This window comes from Mandrillus leucophaeus, unplaced genomic scaffold, assembly GCF_000951045.1.
Source record: "Mandrillus leucophaeus isolate KB7577 unplaced genomic scaffold, Mleu.le_1.0 Scaffold892, whole genome shotgun sequence".
In the NCBI taxonomy this organism is placed as follows: Eukaryota; Metazoa; Chordata; class Mammalia; order Primates; family Cercopithecidae; genus Mandrillus; species Mandrillus leucophaeus.
Genome location: NW_012109719.1, coordinates 569,846 through 590,457, shown reverse-complemented (window position 1 = coordinate 590,457; position 20,612 = coordinate 569,846). Strand labels below are relative to the sequence as shown.

Sequence of the window (20,612 nt, the reverse complement as noted above, 5' to 3'; positions counted from 1 at the left end):
TGCAGTGGCGCGATCTCAGCTCACTGCAAGCTCCGCCTCCCGGGTTCACGCCATTCTCCTGCCTCAGCCTCCCGAGTAGCTGGGACTACAGGCGCCCCCCCCCTTGCCCGGCTAGTTTTTTTTTTTTTTTTTTTTTTGTATTTTAGTACAGACAGGGTTTCACCGTGTTAGCCAGGAGGTCTCGATCTCCTGACCTCATGATCCGCCCATCTCGGCCTCCCAAAGTGCTGGGATTACAGGCGTGAGCCACTGCGCCTGGCCGAACATTTTATAAATTAAAAAATCACACTTTTCCTTCTTTCTTCTGAACTCCTAATACTTTCTCAAACTTATTGTCTGCTTTCTTATCTTGTAGATCTTAGTAAATCTTTCTAAAATGAAGCACTTTTCTTGATCCACCAAGCAAACCCAGTTGGGCACACGTGTGTGTCTAACCCTGAGTGCCAAGATTTGAGCCTCAAGATTTGTGTCAAACCCTGAGTGAATTACTGAATATAGATACAGTGGGGACAAGAGGGACTTTATTTTAAATGCTAATCTGTTTAGCCCTGTGTTCAGGAATGCCTCCAAATGTCTAGTTGATGACTAGTGTAACTCCTTATGTAGTAACATGCATTCACTGTAAGTTTTGCCTTTCTTTCAAAACAACCCTTCATATTGTTGTATACATAATAGACTGGGTGCCTGCAGCCACCACCTACACATTCCTTCTGAGTACATGTGCTTTTTCCTCGAGATATAAGTTCTGAGTGTGGGGAGTTGCAGTGTGCAGATGTACCTGTCTAGTGACTACCCACGCGCTTCTCTCTGTAAGTTCTAATGAATCATCTTATGCCTACAAACTGGATTTATCTGCCTTCTTCTTTGGTTTCCTGGCTCTTTTGGCATTTGGGGCCACTTTGCATATACTGCCCTTTCACAGAACAGACACCGAAGTATCTCGAATCCAAATTTCATTTGCTTTGTAGTGAAGAGAAAGACGCTGAGTATTTCACAACTCTTTGGAACACATGTTATTAGCAAGAACTTCAGGGCAAAAAAAGGTAGTTTTCCCAATCTTGACAGAAAAAAAAAAAAAAAGCCTTGTTTAAATTACCCTTACTTTGACAATCAAATTGTGAAAAGTAAACAGTTTGTTCTATGTGTATTTACTCTGGTATAGGCCAGAGATAGCCAATGTTAGTTAGAGGAGATGGTTAAAACGCTCTAAGTGGCTTGTATTCTCCAGATCTAGTGGTTGGTTGTTTTTTATTTTCAGACTTGGTGCTATTGCGGTCATTCAAGGTAAAAACTTTTGGGTTCTTGTTTTGGGGTTTCCAAAGGAACAAGATTGGGATTCCAGATCTCAAATGTTCAAAACCGGGGCAAATAAGCATTAAGAGGAGACTGCTGTATGGAAACTGATGCTCCATCTGATTGAATATCTCATAATCACTGATGGGAAAGACCCTAAAATCACAAAGCCAATTAATAGTACTGAGATACAGATCATGCCTTTAGTGAACTCAGATGAATTTGCAGCTATAAAAAAGCCTGAACATTTTCACACCAATGGAAGTGAAGAATTATAACTAGTATGACCTGAAAAGAATTTTCCTGAATGCTTTTGAATTTAATAATGTATCAAGACAACCTGAAACTGTGGCAGTCATAAAGTGGCTGAAAATGGAGACATTTGTCTTCTCTGAAAACCATGGTGGTGCCTTGGTAGCCAGTTTTGTGTTTGATAATGGTGTTCCAGCAACTTGGACATTATTTTCCTGGAGCTCAATTGCTAATGATGATGTTTTCCAATTTCTTGCATGTATCTATGATTCAACAAATCTCAACATGAAGAAAGGACAGTAAAAAGCCAAAATGAAGTTTCCTAATGGAGGTACAAATGAATACTCTTGGTATCCACTCCCAGATAGAATGCTAGAGTATAATAACTACGTCTGGGTCCAGTGTTTTAAAATTTTATTGAAGCTGTCATGCTGTAAATATCCTTGCAAAGACAAGCACCTATTCCTGTGGAATGATAACAAAGCTTTGTTACTTGAATATATAAAACAGGTGCAGCTAGGTGTAAAGGGTCAAGTTTTTCATAAGAATGGAAATCAACTACCCCATGTGACTCTGAAAGTCCCAGAGAGAAAACATATCTGCGCTTAGAGGACCAACACATATGGACACTATTATCTGGTTCTTTTATCTGAGTCCTATATAGTACATGTTATAGTCCTTGAACTTCAGCATCTCATAAAGGTCATTATACCAAAGAAATCACAGAACATCAGTGCTCTTAAAAAGGATACTCTATTTCCATTCCAAGGGCAACTGGAGTGTATCCCACTACAAAATCTTTTAAATCCCATGATTCTTCTATGCAGAAAATTGCCAAGCCACTCAACTGTAACAAAGCATAGTGTTATTATTTTTAGTGACTCTTTTGCACATATTTTCCAAATAAAGTAAAATGTGATGCACAACCTCCATCACCACCTGGAATCGGATTTGTTACGCTGGGTTGCTACAACCCTAACTCACTGCATGGGACTTCAACTGGATAAGTCTTATGGTATTTCCTAAGATAAGAAATAGATGTTCACAAATCCTGCAATAAGCAATTTGTGGTGATAAGGCAAGCATTCAGTCTTGATGAATGGAAGACAACTACCTACTAAGAACAGCCCACTTGCATTTAACCTTGAAGTTGTCTTAGAAAACTGTAAGAAGTACATCGAGAAGCAAAAAAGAAGGTCCTGCAAGAAAAAAGGAGCCAATTTTGTTTATGGAGAGCCAGATGAATGTAAGCAATAAGGACAAACATTTATTGATCACCTACTATATACAATACCTTGCCATGAGTGCTGTATGTGAAGTGATATTAAGTCTCATTTGTAATTAGTTCTCAGCACAAGAAGAAGTGATCATAGGACTGGGAATATTTAGTTCTGAAAATGTTCTGAGATCATATGAGAGAAAATGGGCAACCGTGTCTCAGTGGCCTAAGAAAATATGAATCTAATGGAATGAAAAGATTGTATCTACAGAGTCCCAAAGCAACAGTTCAATCAAGTAAGTCTCTCTCCCTCCCTTTCCACATCTGGGTACCACAGTCCTCTGCTAAACTGAAGATTCTAAAATGTGTAACTCTAGCCTTTTGCCTGAGCTTCAGACTCATGTCCTACTGTCCATAGGACATACCCACCTAGATGTGACCCATAGGTCATGTCTGAACATAAATATGAGTATGAGTATATTCATGTTGAAGTTGAGCGTACTTTTCCCCCTAGAGCTGCTCTCTGTCCTATATTTTTTATCTCAAGTACTGGTACTACCAAGCTAGAAACCTGGGAATCATCTTTGATACTTCCTCCTCCTCTTTCATCCCATATATTCAGTAATCACTAAAGATATTAGTTACAAATATTAATTCTGAAAAAAAATTTTTGTACAAATAGATGATTCTATCTAAAATGTTTAATTTTAGATCAATATACTTGTAGATAATTATAAAATTTACTTATTTATGACATTTGGTAATATTAAACATGAAGACAATATTCTTTGTCTTATATATCATCTTATTTAATTTGTAACATACACCCCTTAAGTTAAATTAATGTTGAGAGAAAAAGTGTGGCCTATTAAGAAATAAATTTATAGATGACATTATGTCATACTTGTAAATTGGAGTTTACTATATGTTTTAATTTGTTAAAATAAGAGGAAACTGATTTTTTATGTTTGGAATTTTTATACTTAAAATATTTTAAAAGTGTGAAATGTCAATACACTTGTTTAATAATGTTGGAGTTTTCTTTAAAATGGAAGAAAGAAGAGTGGGTTTTATATCAGCGTATTTCTCTGAATATGAAAAGCCTGCTTATGTAAAATTCTCCATCCTATTACGCTTTTTTCAAAAATAGGTCTTGAAACAATGGAAAAATAACATGAGGTACTGGGTAAATATTTTGAATAGCTGAATGAAATTTACTGATCAGGTGAAGGCAATCTTGAGGGAAATGTATAACATTATCATTTTATGCTCCTCATTAGGTTATATTTTGAGATCAGTGCTCTTTATGCTTCCTGCCTTTAGCCACGGTTCATTAGAGGAATAAATAAAACAGCATATGACCACAAATAAGGATCATTTAAAATTGTCTAATGATCCAAACCACCATGCTGACAAATGGTATTCAGCTGAGTGGCAAACCGAAGGAGAGGTGAGTCATATGCACGTGCCCATCGATTAAACCTCATCCCATGCCTCATTTATACATACACAGAGCTCCAAACTGTTCCCTTTATATTATTTCAATCATCATTTTATTTACTCGTCCCAAAGTAGAAATCTGAATGGATACTATCCCAACCTTAAACCACATGCACCAGTTGAGAAGTTCTGGGAATCAACGCTGGATGCGTCCTAGCTCTGACTAATATTTCGTGGCTCCAGTCAGGAACATTATGGCTGCCTCAGGCTAGTTTTCTAAATTTCACTTTAAGTAATGAAAAAGGGCAGAAAAATTGGAGACTGACAAAGGTTCTTGGAGAACACAAAATACAACAATTAGAGAAACACACAAAAAATACCAAACCCTGAAATAGTCAAGAACACAGCATTAACATGGATCAAGGTGTTCTATACTCTTATTACATTTTTAAAGAATCGATTCCAATGATTTCTTGTTTTTTAAATGACTTTTTAATTGGGAAAACTATAATGATCCTTGTGGAAACCAGCATAGAAATTCCTAAAGGAAAAATAAAATCAACCATAGGATTATCCACTTTCTGGATAGCTATAGATTATCCAGAGATAACCACTTTTTAAATTCTGGTTTAGGTCCTCCAGTGTTTTATCTAAGTGAATACATCAATAGGCATATCCACACCCACACACACACCTGTGGAGAGGTGGCTTAGAGTAGTTAAGATTCTCTAGGGCCAGACTTCCTGGGTCTGAATCCTGGCTCTGTCACTTATAAGGTGTGTGACTTTGTACAAGTTACTTGACCTCTCTGTGCTTTAACTTTAACATCTTTAAAGTCGGGAATAGTACTTATGTCATAAGATTTTAGGAGAGTTAAATGGGTTGACATCTGAATGCCCCTAGAACAGTGCTTGGAATACAGAAAGCAGTATATAATGTTTATATTTTTATTATTATCTCTAATTGTATATAGTTTTACAAAAAGTGACATCACATTGTATGTTATATTAAAGCTTGTGGCTTTCCAATTTGATGCTAGCCCTTTAGGAACATCTGCCTCTTCATCCTTTTCTTATATGTTGGGGTGTTTGAAAGTACTCAATAAATACCGACTTTCTTCCTCCATTTTAACTGTAAATCAATTTAAACACAAGACACACAAGTATGGCACCTGGAGTCCAAAGTGTCAATTTTAGCATGAGGCAAGCTCATATTAGGAGATGTGGCTTATTAGGGGATCCAGTGGCAAGTGGATTTCCTCATCATGAACCTCCAGATAGAAGGACTTTCCATGTTTTCACTGGATTATGTCAGTGTTACCCACATGAGTGACTGGGGTATGGAAAGGAAAGGCGTGCTGTGCCAATGGAGCTAAATCTACATAGAAGCAAATCCTAAAAATGAGAAACATATTAATCTTATCCTTTTCTCTTTTTCTCCTTCCACCATGGAAACATTTCACTATTGATTTTTATGTTCCTTAAAAATTATGTACTGTTTGTAATCTGGCTGCTGAAGCATTCTAACAAAGCAGCTAATGGTAACAAATACTGTGTATGTATCATCAAGTCAGTCCTTCTTGGACATTGTCCCCACACACATAAACTAAATAAGTAAACTGTATCTATTTTGCTATGTGAAGACTTGGTGACTTTGGCTGTGTTTACATGATGCAACTGTGAATGCATGCAGGTTGATTAAAAATCAGTTGATTTGATGACAACATTTTGTTTTATTTGGTATGACACAGAAATTGCAATGCTTACATATGTAAAGTGGGGAGCTGACCAATTATGCAGGTTGTAAGTCTCCTGAATTTTTTTCTTACTAAGAATAAAAAGAGCATTGAGGACTGAAATTATGTTATTAAATATGAATAGCTACCCTTCATTGAATGTTGATGGCATGCTAGTTTTATATGATACATTTATACACTATACATCTTTTATCTAACTCTATTGCAATGATTATGGTTGTGTTGGTCATTTGTTTGTCTGGCCTCACATCCATTCTCTCCTATCCTCTGATCCTCTCTGTATCCCAAGAGAATAACTCCTGCAAACTAAGTTTTCTACTCCAATGCCACCTGACTTCCTTTTATGTATGTCAGTGGGAAGTACTGGTGTGAGACTAGGGTTATGGAGAAGGGGAAAGCAAGGTATTTCTGCCTGTCATGGCTTCTTGCACGTCAGCCCTTCCCATTTCTGTTATAGCCTTTGGAGTGGGAGTGACTTTCCACTGTTGTAAATCTCTGAGTTGCCCACAATCCCACATTTTTTTTAGCTCTTCTTGTATCATTATAAGAATGAAGAGATGTTTTCCATATAACATCCCTCTATTAAATTATCTATTGTGAGTTCTGTTTTCCTATCAGGACCTTGACAAAGATAGATACTGTTTTCATTTTATAGAAACATTAAGTAACTTGAACAAAAGCACACAGCTAGTTTAAAAACAGGCTTTCAAACAAGTTGTAACTAATTTCATAGCCCAAGTATTTGAACTACTATGCTGCATTCAAGTGATAGTTCAAATGAATACCCAAATGAATACTTTTCATTAATCACCTCTTTCTATTACTTAGCTCAAATTGTCTGCTTTATGGCACTAACTAGCTATCATCATCACTTAATTATCTATCTCTCCCAATTGTTTATAAGGTCACTTGAGAGCAGGCACATTTGATTCATCTTTGTATCCCCAGTACCTACTACTGTGCTTGGAATGTAGTGGAGTCTTAATAAATATTTGTAGAATAAATGAGTAGTAATCACTGTCATTGACAGAGTGACTATTTTATTTCCGCAGCCCTGCAAGGAGTCCTATGTAAATTTTATAACTCAATCTTCATGACAATCTTGCAAAGTAGGCATAAATATTTCAATATTAGAGATGAGGAATAGGCTCAAAGAGTTTAAACAGCTCACAATTAATCTGGGATTAAACCTAGGCTAAGTGGATTACAAGGTCTGCTATCTTGACTATGTCTAGCTGCCTCCCTACATCAATTTATGTGAAAAAAATACATAAATAAATGTGTTGGAAAAAACTCAAAGCATTTTACTGAATTTTCAGTTATTTTTTTGAGCTTTATAAACAGATAAAGTCTTGTGTCTGTGAGAAAAAGGAGCAGCTCAGTATGCCATATATTGAATGAAAATACATATGTTTGTACTTACCTAGACTATGCAGAAAAAAAGAAAATAAGAATTGGGATAATCTGAAGAAATGAAATAGTTGATATTGCTGTCAAAATAAAATCAGAGCTGGACGGTAAAGTGGTAAAAGATTTTATTCAGGGACTACTGCAACAGGAGAAAAGAGACCTCAGTGTAATACTGGGCTCAATTCCGAATGTAGCTTGAACAGGTGGAGATTTTTAGCGAAGGAGCAGGGTGGGGGATGAGGGGATGGAAAATTACTAAGAGGAAACATCGGGAGTGAGGAGGGACTGTGACTAAACCAATGTGACAGGACTTTTGCAGACTGAAGGCCAGGATGATCAGATATCACCTGGGGAATTCTGGGGATGTGGAATTTGATCAAATATCAAGACAATCAGATATCAAGAGTGAAGGATTCTCTCTAAACAGACTTAGCAAGATTCCCACTACAATTGGGCAGTAGAGGGTCGGGCACCAAGACTGAGGCCTAGGGGACATAGAGGAGTCAGAACTAGACTTAGGTAAAGGAGTTCATCTTGTTATCAAGTGCGGAAAATGCTCGTTATCCCCATGGTTATCTACTCATTCTCTAGAATTACTTGGTATGGTGTGTGACACTGATGATATTTACAACCAATTCCCCTAAACACAGAATTCAGGTTTCAACTTGAATTTTCTGTTTCTTGGTCTATTATCTAGAGTTAGTACATTATCTAAAGTCATAGGGTAGATATTTTTACTGATGGATTGTTGATGAAAGTGTTTACTTGTGTTTTTGTGAGATCCAGTCTTTGCTTTGCATGGTGAAATCACATGTATGGGTAACATTTTATGGCTCAGTTAAGTTTCTCCCATAGTTTTTCCAAGCAATGCATTCTTAGTACCTCCTCTGAATCTAGAAAATAAAATAATACTTATATTTGTAAAACTGAATTGCAGAATTCATTATTTTATTCTTTAATTTCTGGTGAAAATGAATGAATTTAAGTAAAATAATTTGATAGACAAAATACAAAAAGCCATTGTTGATTCTACATGTAATTCATTGGCACATACTTGCTTGGATTAGTATTAGTTGAAATTGTTTCAGCTGGATACCACCCAAGAGGCTGTTCTCTTCTCACAGAGCTAGGAGCCATTTCAAGATCCTGGAAATAAGGTTTTTGCTGGTGTAACGTTTTTTATTTTCCCCAGGAAAAGGATGATCTCCTAAGTCTTCTTCATGTATGTACTGCTAGCTTTTCTGTAAAATAAGGCCTTTATTTCATTAATTTGAGAGTACAGACTAACGTAAAATTAAACGCACACATTTTTTTCCCAGTTGATTTCTAACAATCACAAACCATGTCAATTTACTTAACACTGGGCAAGAGCCCAAACAAGATTTGTTTTATAAAACTTCGTATTATTGTTTTATCAAACTTTGTATTATCTTGTGATTGAGACACATCATTAGGGGCTGGAAACCAACAGGTGTCAAAAGCCCCAGAGTTGCTGTTCAATGGATGTAGAATTACAGTCGTGCAAGATGAAAAAGTTCCAGAGATCTCCTATATAACAATGTGTATATAGTTAACAATTCTGTACTGTGCACTTAAAAATTTAGGAGAGTAGAGCTCCTCTTATTTGTGTGTTTTTTAAAAATCCCAGTCAAACAAAAAAAACAACACAACACAGAGCTATGACCAGTAGGCATGGAAGAAATCCAACATTTGTGTGAGAAAGCATACTGAAGCATTACCTATTCCCATTTGAATGCTGAGGAGTTAGGGAAATAAAATAATTCTCCACTTAATAAAACTTCAGCACGTCTTTTTCATTAGAAGTGATGATTGACAGGGATTTGTTGGTGACACTTGTGGTCCTGGAAGCAGAAGTCACTGTGTAAACAACGCTGTGCTAACAAAAGAGGACTGTTCACATGGCTGGCACTAGCACAACCTCGAGAAGATGAAAAGACAACACATGCAATTTCCTGATTTGGGGCCAAGATGGACAACAGTGACTGTGATATTAACTGTTGGATTTCATGGATTTTGTTGAATAAATGGAATAGATTTTGTTAATTTATTTTCCTCCATGAAAATGTTTGAAATGTATCTGAAAATATAAAATATTTTCACTGTATAGGTTGGAAAACTAGGGAAAGTTTAGGGTTTATTAAATCCCATTTAATTCTTTTCAAGCACTTAGCATTAAATATTACCTCTTACCTCAGTTAATAGTTTTTTAACCCTTTTTTTCAATACGTCAAAACATTTTGAAACAAATCTTCCAGATATGGTGAAAAAAACTGCTCTAGATGGTTACTTAGTGTCACAATTCATGGTGGGAACTCCATAGAATTCCCCTATGTGGTGATTCGCTGTGGCGCTACCTCCAGCTTTTATGCCCTCTGGTTATATATGAAAAAATAGACATTTAATATAGTAATGTTTTTAGCCACAAAGAAGAATGAAGACAGTTTTGACATGGAAGAACAATAAGTTCTCTCCCTTAGTGTTTGATAGGGTGACTATATTGGGCTAAGATAATGGTTAGGAGACAGAGAAGGAAAAAGGGGAAAGAGATTGGGTCGTAAATGCACGAGAAGAAAGAAATGAGGGCAGTTGAGAACAATAATCTATGAATTTTTTCACCACTTACATACCAAGTAAATTGCATTTCCTTCTACACTGTCTGGTTTGATTCCAGCGTGTTTTATTTAAAAGTTTTATCTTTCCCAATGAAAGTTTAAGTTCCTTGGAATCTGGGTCCAAGTATCTTCCACAGAAACATACTTCTCTCACTAGTTTATATTCTCCATAGGCACGTACTTGGCTGTCTTGCTCACTGCTGAATGCTGGTGTGTAGCACCATGATTGGCACAGAGTAGATGTTCAATAAATATTTGTTGTATCCGTGAGACAATGTGTAAAAATAACAAAACTCAAACATTATAGTGCAGTGACTGTTGCCTTAATATTTGTTTGGGATTCAGCACGTTTGTAGAGGCAAAGCAGTTGGTTTTTTAAAAAATTAGTGCCATTCAGGATCACATGTTAAATGGATATTGTTTAAAGGACTTAATTAATTAATGCTGGGGATACTGTTAAGAAATCATTCTAGAAACTAGAATAAATACTGCCAAAGTGAAACACTTTGGTTTTGATACAAAATATTGCCTTAGTTTCACGATGTAAAACAAACAAAATCTTTGATGGGATTAGTAGGATTTATTTGAGTTTAAGTCAACTTTTTGTTTTATATATAAAAATGTGTGCCTGTATATTATACATATGTACATATATTTCCACATATATCTATACGTATTACATATAGCTACCCATAGATATCCATTTATATGTTTAATCTCCTAAGTCTTACATCTTAATTTGCAATTGTGGGATTATTTTCCAGAACATAGAATTGTTTGTTATTTTTACTAGCCTATTTTCATGATTAAAATTCCACGTCTCCCCAGGTTTCCATGTATCAGCAGTGCCCCAGAAAGTGTTTCCCTTCCTGAGACTCTAGGGAAGCCTTGGAATGCAAATAACTTGAAAAGAGAGCCTGGCCAAAAAAAGATTTTTGAGCCTTGGTAGGGTTACTGAAGCAGGTTTTAGCAAAAACACAACTCAAAGTATGTGTGTTATTAAAAGCAGCTATTTTCATGTAAGTCCTTTGGTACTATTTGTTTTGGCTAGAGAAGTGAAAAACTTTCTTTTAACCATGTGACCATTATTTTGCAAGATGATAACAAACAATTCTAATGTCTTTAATCTCACTGAAGAGTAACTGAAGTTATTTGATGTACCTTTTGAAATAGAAAATCAACAACTAAATCTTCTCTAACACCATGATTTTCTAATCTGTATTAAAAGTATTCCAGGTATTTTTGTAATACAATGGATTTCAATTATGTTGTTCATTTTCAGTACTTACTTCAAAAGAATGATGCTTTACAATTTTGTAGTTAATTTAACATATTTTTTTGTTTGCTTAAAAGGGTAGAAGTAAGACTTACCAAGATTTAAAGCATACATAGCTTGGAACACCCTGAAGAGCAACATGGGAGAAACTGAGAAAAGAATTGAAACCCATAGAATAAGATGTCTTTCCAAGTTGAAGGTATGGAATTTTTGTATGTGGATATATGTGCATGTACACTAGTTTTTAAAATATGACAGTCCTGGTAAAATTGCTCCTATCTGCATGACGTGATCTAATATTAATGCCATACTGCCTGATCTATTGATGATTTCTTGCTTTAAAGAAGTTCGTTTTATAACTGAGTGTGTGTCTAAACAGGATTATTGATTCAGGCAAGTTAGTCCTAAATGGCTTTGAGGGACTTAAATGGAAGACAGGATCCTAAAAATTTCCAGGCACACATACTGTGGCAGGATTTATTTTTCTGGATCAAAGGCCATACTCACTCTTGCAGGGTTTTTAACCCAGAGAAGTGTGGGAATCACTCTTGGAAAATGGCTCATTGCACAGAAATGCTTTGTTGAATTGTATGCAAAGATTTGTATGCAATTATCCAGCAAAACAAATGTTTTCTTTAAGCTTCGGCAACATAACAGTAATTTCCTATAAGAAAAATGGCCATTTTGTCAGCTTTTCTGATATTTTTTTCTATTTCAGAGAAAAATTTTGTTTTCTAGCTTCAATGTCATTTTATATTCAAACAAAATTTGAATTTATTATAAACCAAGGGATCTGGACATTTTTCTTGATCCTATAGCTAGTGCCTGCAAGTGGTTTCAAAACTAAAACACTGTCACTCATTTCCTCCCTTTCAGAAGTTTGTTTGTTTTCTATTTATATATGTGTTGGGGAAATTTAAACATGTATACAAAATTGGAGAATTATGATATAAATCTAAAAAAAATAGACTTGCCTGAAATGTTGTGTTAATTATGAAAAACTCTTTGTACTTCAGTTTTCTCATCTGAAAAGGGTAATAACAACATTCCTACCTTATAGGATTCTTTTATGTTTGAAACAATGACTGGAATATCTTAAACTTTCAATAAATATTAGCTATTAATATTAACAGCATTTGTGGAGAAAAGTCAAGTGTTATTTATAAACAAGAGGTCTTTAATTTTTTATTGCTTTGGAGTTTAGCAAGGTTAGATATTGATATGGATGTTATGACAAAATGCTGTAAGCACAAGTTTATCAGGTAAAAGTGAGAGGCAATTGCTTAATAGCAAGTTAGGTTTCTCTGTTTCTCTGAACTTAGAAATATACTCATTGAGCAAATTCATTAGGAAGCATGAGAGGACTATTTTCAACAAATTTGCTTTAAACTTTGTTGTTGAAATAAGTTGAAAGGGCATTATTGCTAAAAGCTAGTAGGAGTAGCTTTATAAATATAGAGATTATTTAGCACTAGACGTGGGTCAGAAGAACCACTGATTTCTTTCACTCTGTGAATAACACCAAACAAGTAGGCAACCCGTGTGTTTTAGGGAAAAAGCAATGGGGTCATGATCCATCTAATTTCCTTTCTTAACATGTTAAGTAGAATAAATTATTTTTCCAAATTTGACTTGTACTTGATTTAGTAGGACTTGCTTTTAAATATAAAATCTGATGTATAAAACTATGTGAAAATAGTTTACTCTCAAGAATATGCTCTGAGAAGGTTTATAGTGGGAGGACAGAATATCCACAAATGGTATTTAATATAACAAAATAGCTAGAGATAAGGCCATACTATGCTGTAGTCAATCACAGTTTTGATTCACATTAAGATTGCTATTCAAATTTCTAGGTCCTTTTCACATAAATTTCTATTTAGGTTTCCCAAAAATAATTGATAAATTTTGGCTTAGGTGTATTGTGTGGTCTGAATGTGTCCCATCCAAATTCCCATGTTGAAATCCTAACTTCTAAGGTGATGGTAGTAGGAAGTGGGGCCTTTGAGAGATGATTAGGTCACAAGGGTAAAGCCTTCATGAATGGGTTCAGTGGCTTTATAATAGAGGACTAAGAGAGATTCATTGCATTTTCTGCCATGTAAAGACACAGTGAGAAAGATGGCAGTTTATGAATCAATATGTGGGGCCTGTGAGCCAAAAATAAAATTCAACCCTCCCACCACGCTCCCCCACCGCCCCTGCCAGCACTGAATGGACCTCCTCTTGGTCAAGAGCATTCCAAAGTTAACCTAAAAAACAAGTTTATGCTGTGATGGGAAAGAGGTGTTGGACATGCCTTGTTATACCCTCCTCTCTTTTGGAATTCAGGAATAACCAACCAGCATTAACATCAACACAGACCTTAAGTCTGATAAGAAACATTTATATCTATTCTCTATGAAGCCTGCTTACCTATAGGCTTTATCTGCATGATAAAACCTTGGTCTCCACAAAACCCTTATTGTAAACAAGAAATTATTTTTTATTATTGATAATAACTCTTCCAACAAATTGCCAGTCAGAATATTTTAAAATCAAACTATGACCTGCAAGTTCCTGCTTTGAGTTATCTTGCCCTTCACAATCGAACCAACGTAAATCTTATGTGTATTGATTGATGTATTATGTCTTCCTAAAATATATAAAAGGAAGCTGTACTCCACCTTGGACACATGTTTTTAGGACCTCTCTGAGGTTGTACTGTAGGCATGCCTTAACTTTGGCAAAATAAACTTTCTAAATTGATTGAGACCTGTCTCAGATACTTTTGGGTTCACAAATTAGCAACCATAAGAGGATTCTGAGTGGAGGTGCCTCTGATCTTTGATAAATCTCCTATGGGTACTTGGTACCAGCCTGAGCTAACCTTATGGCTCAAACTGATAGGACAATTTGCTGAGGCCTGGGAGTCCCCACCCACTCCAGAGAATGCCCAATCTCCTTAAATTTGGTCAAGATCTAAAGTTTATTTCTCTCTACAACTCCTCTTTTTGAGTTTTGTGTCCAACAAAGGAGGCAAGTTTCCTGCTCCCATGACAATGGAGAATGGGCAACTCCTGTCTGGAGTTTCAGCTAATTTTCAACAGGGAAGGCAAGTTTGAGCTTTTTGTTTGTTTGTTTGTTTTTCTGCTTCTAAGATAGTAAACAGCAGTCTTGAGCCAGGATCTCATTCCTAGATAAGTAGCAGACTTGTTTTTTTTTTTTTTTTTGTCTCAGAGATTCTTCTTAATTACTAGAAATTAGAATTGACAGCCAACTAGTCTTAATTTCTCCTTAGCATTAGAGTGCTCAGTAATTGTATTGTTGGGGTTTTTTGTTGTTCTGTTGTTTCTCCCATCAGATTTGACCAACTCTACCCAACTTGGTCAAATTCAAATGAGAATTCCAAAGTATGAGCAGCCAGGCCTCTGAAGTTGCTAAAATTCCTCATAGCTGAAAAAACGAAAACAAACAAATTATGTACTTGGTTTCTGTTGCAGTTTTCTGTCTTAAAAAGACAATTGTTCTATCATTTTCTTTTCTTCTACCCTATTTCTCCTTCCCCCTTCACTGTCTGGTACCAAAAAAAATCTAGAGAAGGCATGAAATGACTTGAACACCTTAAAGCACTCAGAACAAAGGCATCACTCACCCTTTGTTTTTTTGTGGAGTTTCAAGAGTCATGAGAATGGCGGGAACCCGGGAGGCGGAGCTTGCAGTGAGCTGAGATCCGGCCACTGTACTCCAGCTTGGGCGGCAGAGTGAGACCCCGTCTCAAAAAAAAAAAAAAAAAAAAAAGAGTTATGGGCAGATTCTTCTTAAGGTCTAAAGTGCTCTTATTCAAAGGTAAATAATTTTTGTCTAATTCAGAGGTTATTTAAGGATTATATACAATATGAGGTAAAAAGGACCAGGAAATAAGAGATGCAAAGAAAGTTATAAATATAAAGAGGTGTTTTTGGTAAGAAAGCTTAAAAGAAAAGTAATTTTATATGAGAAAGAATCTTGCACGATGAATTTTTGTCCTAAAATAAAATGACTCGTTGTTAAGAAAGAGAAATATTATGTCAAACTAGAAAGTCCAAGAATGTTGTGAATGGCCTGTGTAAGTTGTAATAAGATTAGTAAAACAAGAATTTATTAAAATGTTATGTGATTTAGTTGGCTACAATGAAAATAAATTATAATAAATAGTTTTTCTGAAAATTGAACTTTGATATTAAAAATACACTCATACAACACTAAATAATTGGTTAGAACATGATTTATTAAAAATGTTGAGTTAATCTTAATGCAGGAACTTAAAAATTTTTGAATTCTGTAATCTGTTTCTTTTTAAAATTATTTAGATTGATATCTCAGAACCTGTGCCCTGCTGCGTCAGTTTTTTCTCTTTTGAGAAGGCCTGAAATAGCAACTCTCTCCTTCAACTTTTTTTGACTCCTGTAACTTCTTCTTTTTGTTTTTGTTTTTTTCTGAGGCAGGGCCTCACTCTGTCCCCCAGGCTGGAGTGCAGTGGCACCGTCTCAGCTCACTGTACCCTCAACCTCCCAGTCTCAAGAAATCCTCCCCTCAGCCTTCTGAGTAGCTGGAACTACAGGTGTGCACCACAAAGCCAAGCTTATTTATTTATTTATTTATTGGTATTTTTTTATAGAGATGGAGTTTTGCATGTTGCCCAGGCTGGTCTTGAACACCTAGACTCAAATGATCTGTCTGCCTTAGTCTCCCAAAATGCTAGGATTATAGGCACAAGCCATGGTGTTCTGGCCTAACTTTTTAAGTTAATAGTTGAAACTAAGAAACAGAATTTTGAAATTGAAATATTGAATATTGAAAACAGGCAAATGAAAAATATTTTGGATCTGCTTTTGTCTGTATGTCTGTTATAGCTATATATTTATATGTGTCATGTATTAGTGATATTTCACTAACAGTATTTATGAAAGACCTCTAATCACTTGGCTAAAAGAAAAGTAAGTGCTTTTCAGACTGAAGGAAGCTACCTAAGATGCCTTTTAATTCCTATGACCTTAGTAGTTTTGGGTAAGACTAATTTGGTAAATTTAACCTAAAAATTACCTCCAGTAATTTAAAATCTTAAAGTCATGTTATGTTAAATTAAATAACCCCCATTTTTTTCACTGGGAATCTGGGTTACTATGAGTTAAAATAGTAGGAGAGTAAATGGTGTTTTTGGTAAAATTTATAAAAATACAATGATGTAGCTTTTGCTAAAGAATTTTTTTTCTAATTTAGAGACTAAGAGTTATTTTAATTAAAGATAAAAACATTATGTAGATAAAACTAAATGAATAAAGAGAGAAATTAAAAGATGAATGATGAAAAACCTTGACTCCAGTCTGGCTATGTGGTTACCTATGGTAGGGAGCTGCAGCTGAGCTACATTCAATTACAAAAGGTAAAATTCATTAGAATTAGGGATGGATTAAGATCCTGGGTATTTGGCTCTCTAAATACATAAGGAGATGCAAACTAATAAGAAAAAAAAAGCAAAAATATTCAATCTCTTGGTTATTGTTATCTGTAATAGCTAAATAAATGTACAAGAATGCTGGGTTGATCCTTAAGGCTGGACCAGGCCCAGATGTGTGTCTGTCCCAGCTCAGGCCACCAGCCTCCAAGCTACCCACAGAAAGAAAAATTAAACCAGGGCAACAAAAGTCACCTCTGAGACCTGTGGTTACCAAGAAGATAGTCAATGTGTGGGAAGGGCAAAACCAAGTAACTATTAAAACCAGAGGGTATAATGCAAAGTAATTGTTCCATTTTGTAGATCGATATAATCAGGTTCTTGAGAAACCTTAACTACTTTAAGGAAAGAATCCTTTATTTTAAAGGCTACAAAACGAAAGAGCTTGTTTGGGTTGATGCAGGATTCACAAATCACGATTAAATTGCTGATGAGTATATGTGATCCAAACGTGTAGGAGGTTATTCCTAAGAGAGCAACCTGCCTAATTGACTGGATAATTGCTACTGTAAGGTCTGTTTACCCTGGAAATGGGACTTCCCAACCATCCCTATAAAATGCCAAGTGGAGCACCCCAGATGATGCAGTTGATATGCTTCATATGCAAGCCATGTGAAAGTGTATAACTGGGATATTCTCCCATTGAATATGGCTAGTATCCAGGTCAGTGTCCTGTGACCTCTCTCCTCCCCTTTTCTCACTGTCCTGGAGTGGCACTGGCCTCTGAAGTAATTCTTTTTTGGTCTTGGGACTAGTTCAGGGGAAACTGGGTGGGGGAAGTCTCTCCTGCCCTAAGTGCAGTTGCACTGTATAGAACACTCCAAGGGCCAATGGTAATTCAGCACAGAAAGAGGGAGGGCCCCCAGGTCAGAAAGAGCTCCAGAGACCTCATGGCATTGTAGCGCAGGGTGGTGGGCCAAGGTTAGGACACTGCATAAAACAGGCAATCCTACTACCTCTACCTGCTCATGCCAGGAGAATCCATAACTACCTAGAGTGAGTAGGCATCTATTCAGCCTAGCAGTAGGATTGATGTCTGTCCATCCTGGAAGAGGGGCACTAGGTGATTCCCTCCCCTTCTGTTGTAAATACTGTAATTATCAGATAATTTAAGTTATTCTCATTTGTGACTGCATTTCTGGTTCAGGCCAGAGTCCTCTGGTATTAAAAAAAAAGACTGAGTCCTGTCCCCATTTCTCTTCTCTTTCCCATAGATTCCCCCATCTTTCAAACTGTTTTGTGTCTATTTCAAAGGAAGACATACCTGAGACTGAGTAATTTATAAAGAAAAAGGGGTTTAATGGACTCACAGTTCCACATGGCCGGGGAGGCCTCACAATCATGACGGAAGGCAAAGGAGGAGCAAAGGCATATCTTACATGGTGGCAGGCAACAGAGCATGTGCAGGGGAACTGCCTTTTATAAAACCATTAGATCTTGTGAGACTTATTCGCTACCATGAGAAAAGCACAGAAAAACTCACCCCCATGTTTCAATTACCTCCCACAAGTTTCCTCCCCTGACACATGGGGATTATGGGAGCTACAATTAAAGATGAAATGTTGGTGAGGACACAGCCCAACCATATAATTCTGCCCATGGCCACTGCCAAATCTCATGTCCTCACATTTCAAAACCAATCATGCCTTTCCAACAGTCCCCCAAAGTCTTAACTCATTTCAGTATTAACACAAAAGTCCTAGCTTAGGAGCCAGTAGAATCAAAAGGAAGTTAGTTACTTCCCAGATACAATGGGGGCACAGGCATTGAGTAAATACACCCATTCCAAATGTGAGAAATTGGCCAAAAAGAAGAAGATAGACGCCCCATGCAAATTTGAAATCAGTGGGCAGTCAAACCTTAAAACTCCAAAATGATTTCCTTTGACTGCATGTCTCACATCCAGGTCACACTGATGCAAGAGGTGGGTTCCCTTGGTCTTGGGAAGATCCACCCCTGGAACTTTGCAGGGTATAGTGCCCCTCTCCTGGCTGCTTTCACAGGCTGGTGTTGAGTGTTCTGTGGCTTTTCCAAGTGCGCAGTTCAAGCTGTTGATGGATCTGTCATTCTGGGATCTGGAGGATGGTGGCCCTCTTCTCATAGCTCCACCAGGCAGTTCCCCAGTGGAGACTCTGTGTGGGGGCTTCAACCCTACATTTCCCTTCCATTCTGTCCTAGCAGAGGTTCTCCATGAGGGTCCTACCTCTGCAGCACACCTCTGCCTGGACATCCAGGTGTTTCCATACATCCTCTGAAATCTAGGCAGAGGTTCCCAAACCTCAATTCTTTACTTTTATGCACCTGCAGGACCAACCAAAGCTTGAGACTTGCACCCTCTGAAGCAATGGACTGAGTGTACATTGGCTCCTTCTGGGTCCCATGCCTGGGACCCAGAGCACCAAGTCCAAAGACTGCACAAGAAAACCATTTTTTATCCTCCTAGGCCTCTGGGCCTTTGATGGGAGGGGCTACTGTGAAGACCTATCACATGTCCTGGAGACATTTTCCCCACTGTCTAGGTGATTAACATTTGGCTTCTCATTACTTATGCAAGTTTCTGCAGCCAGCTTGAATTTCTCCTCAGAAAATGAGTTTTTCCTTTTTTATCACATCATCAATCTTCAAATTTTCCTTTTATGCTTTGCTTCCCTTTTAAACATAAGTTCCAATTTCAAACCATATCTTTGTGAATTAATAAAATTGAATGATTTTAAGAGCACCCAAGTCACTTCTTGAAAGCTTTATTTTGAAATTTCTTTCACCAGATACCTTAAATTATGTATCTTAAGTTCAAAGTTCCACTGATCTCTAGTGCAGGGGCAAAATGCTGTCAGTCTTTTTGCTAAAGCATAGCAAGAATCACCTTTGCTCCAGTTGCCAATAAGTTCCTCATCTCCCTCTGCGACCACCTCAGCCTGGACTTTATTGTTCATATCATTATCAGCATTTTGGTCAAAGCCATTCAACGAGTCTCTAGGAAGTTTCAAACTTTCCCACATCTTCCTGTCTTCTGAGCCCTTCAAGCCTTTAGGAAGTTCCAGACTTTCCTACATTTTCCTATTTTCTTCTGAGCCCTCCATACTGTTCTAACCTCTGCCTATTACCCAGTTCCATAGTCACTTCCACATTTTTGGGTATCTTTACAGCAGCACTCCATTCTCTATACCAATTTACTGCATTAGTCCATTTCATACTGCTGTGAAGAAATACCTGAGACTGGGTAATTTGTAAAGAAAAAGAGGTTTAATGAACTCACAGTTCCATATGCCTGGGGAAGCCTCACCATCATGGTGGGAGATGAAGGAGAAGCAAAGGCATGTCTTACATGGTGGCAAGAGAGCATGTGCCAGGGGACTGCCCTTTATAAAACCATCAGATCTCGTGAGACTTATTCACTATCACAGAACAGCATGGGAAAACCCACCCCCGTGATCCAATTACTTCCCACTGGGTCCCTCTCACAACATGTGGGGATTATGGGAGCTACTATTCAAGATGAGATTTTGGTGGGGACACAGCCAAACCATATCACATGGTAAATTTGAAGGTTAAGTGCTACATGGGCACTCCAGGTGACATTAATACCACAGAATCACAGCCTGATCAAATTTGCTGTCCTCATGGGTCTTACAGATGCTTAAGAAAACATTGGGGTAATTAACAAAGAATAATGAGAAAGGCAAAAGGGAGTCAGAGGACTCACCCCAGAGGGTGATGAAAATATTTGGATGTTTCATAAAAAATGAAATAAATAAAATGAAAATCGATGGTGTTGAAACAAAGGTCGTACAACACTATCAAAGGTTGGGTGGACCAAAGGGAACCCCTACTGGTCCCCCAACATTAAAAGGCCGCCT

At 37.0% G+C, this 20,612-nt stretch overlaps 1 protein-coding gene across 4 annotated transcripts in view; it reads left to right on the top strand.

Moving 5' to 3' along the window:
* Nucleotides 1-20,612, top strand: part of SLCO1A2 (solute carrier organic anion transporter family, member 1A2) — a 139,373-nt gene that overhangs the window by 62,957 nt on the left and 55,804 nt on the right. Inside the window, exons 1-2 of one of the 4 annotated variants that reach the window (XM_011969467.1) lie at nt 11,165-11,239; nt 11,357-11,478. Coding sequence is in view for 1 of the 4 variants with exons in the window: in XM_011969466.1 (XP_011824856.1) it covers nt 11,419-11,478 (60 nt within the window). In the remaining 3 variants the exon portion in view is untranslated. Of the gene's footprint in view, nt 1-11,164; nt 11,240-11,356; nt 11,479-20,612 lie in introns of those variants that run through there. The other 3 variants (XM_011969466.1, XM_011969469.1, XM_011969468.1) reach the window with 3 other exon arrangements.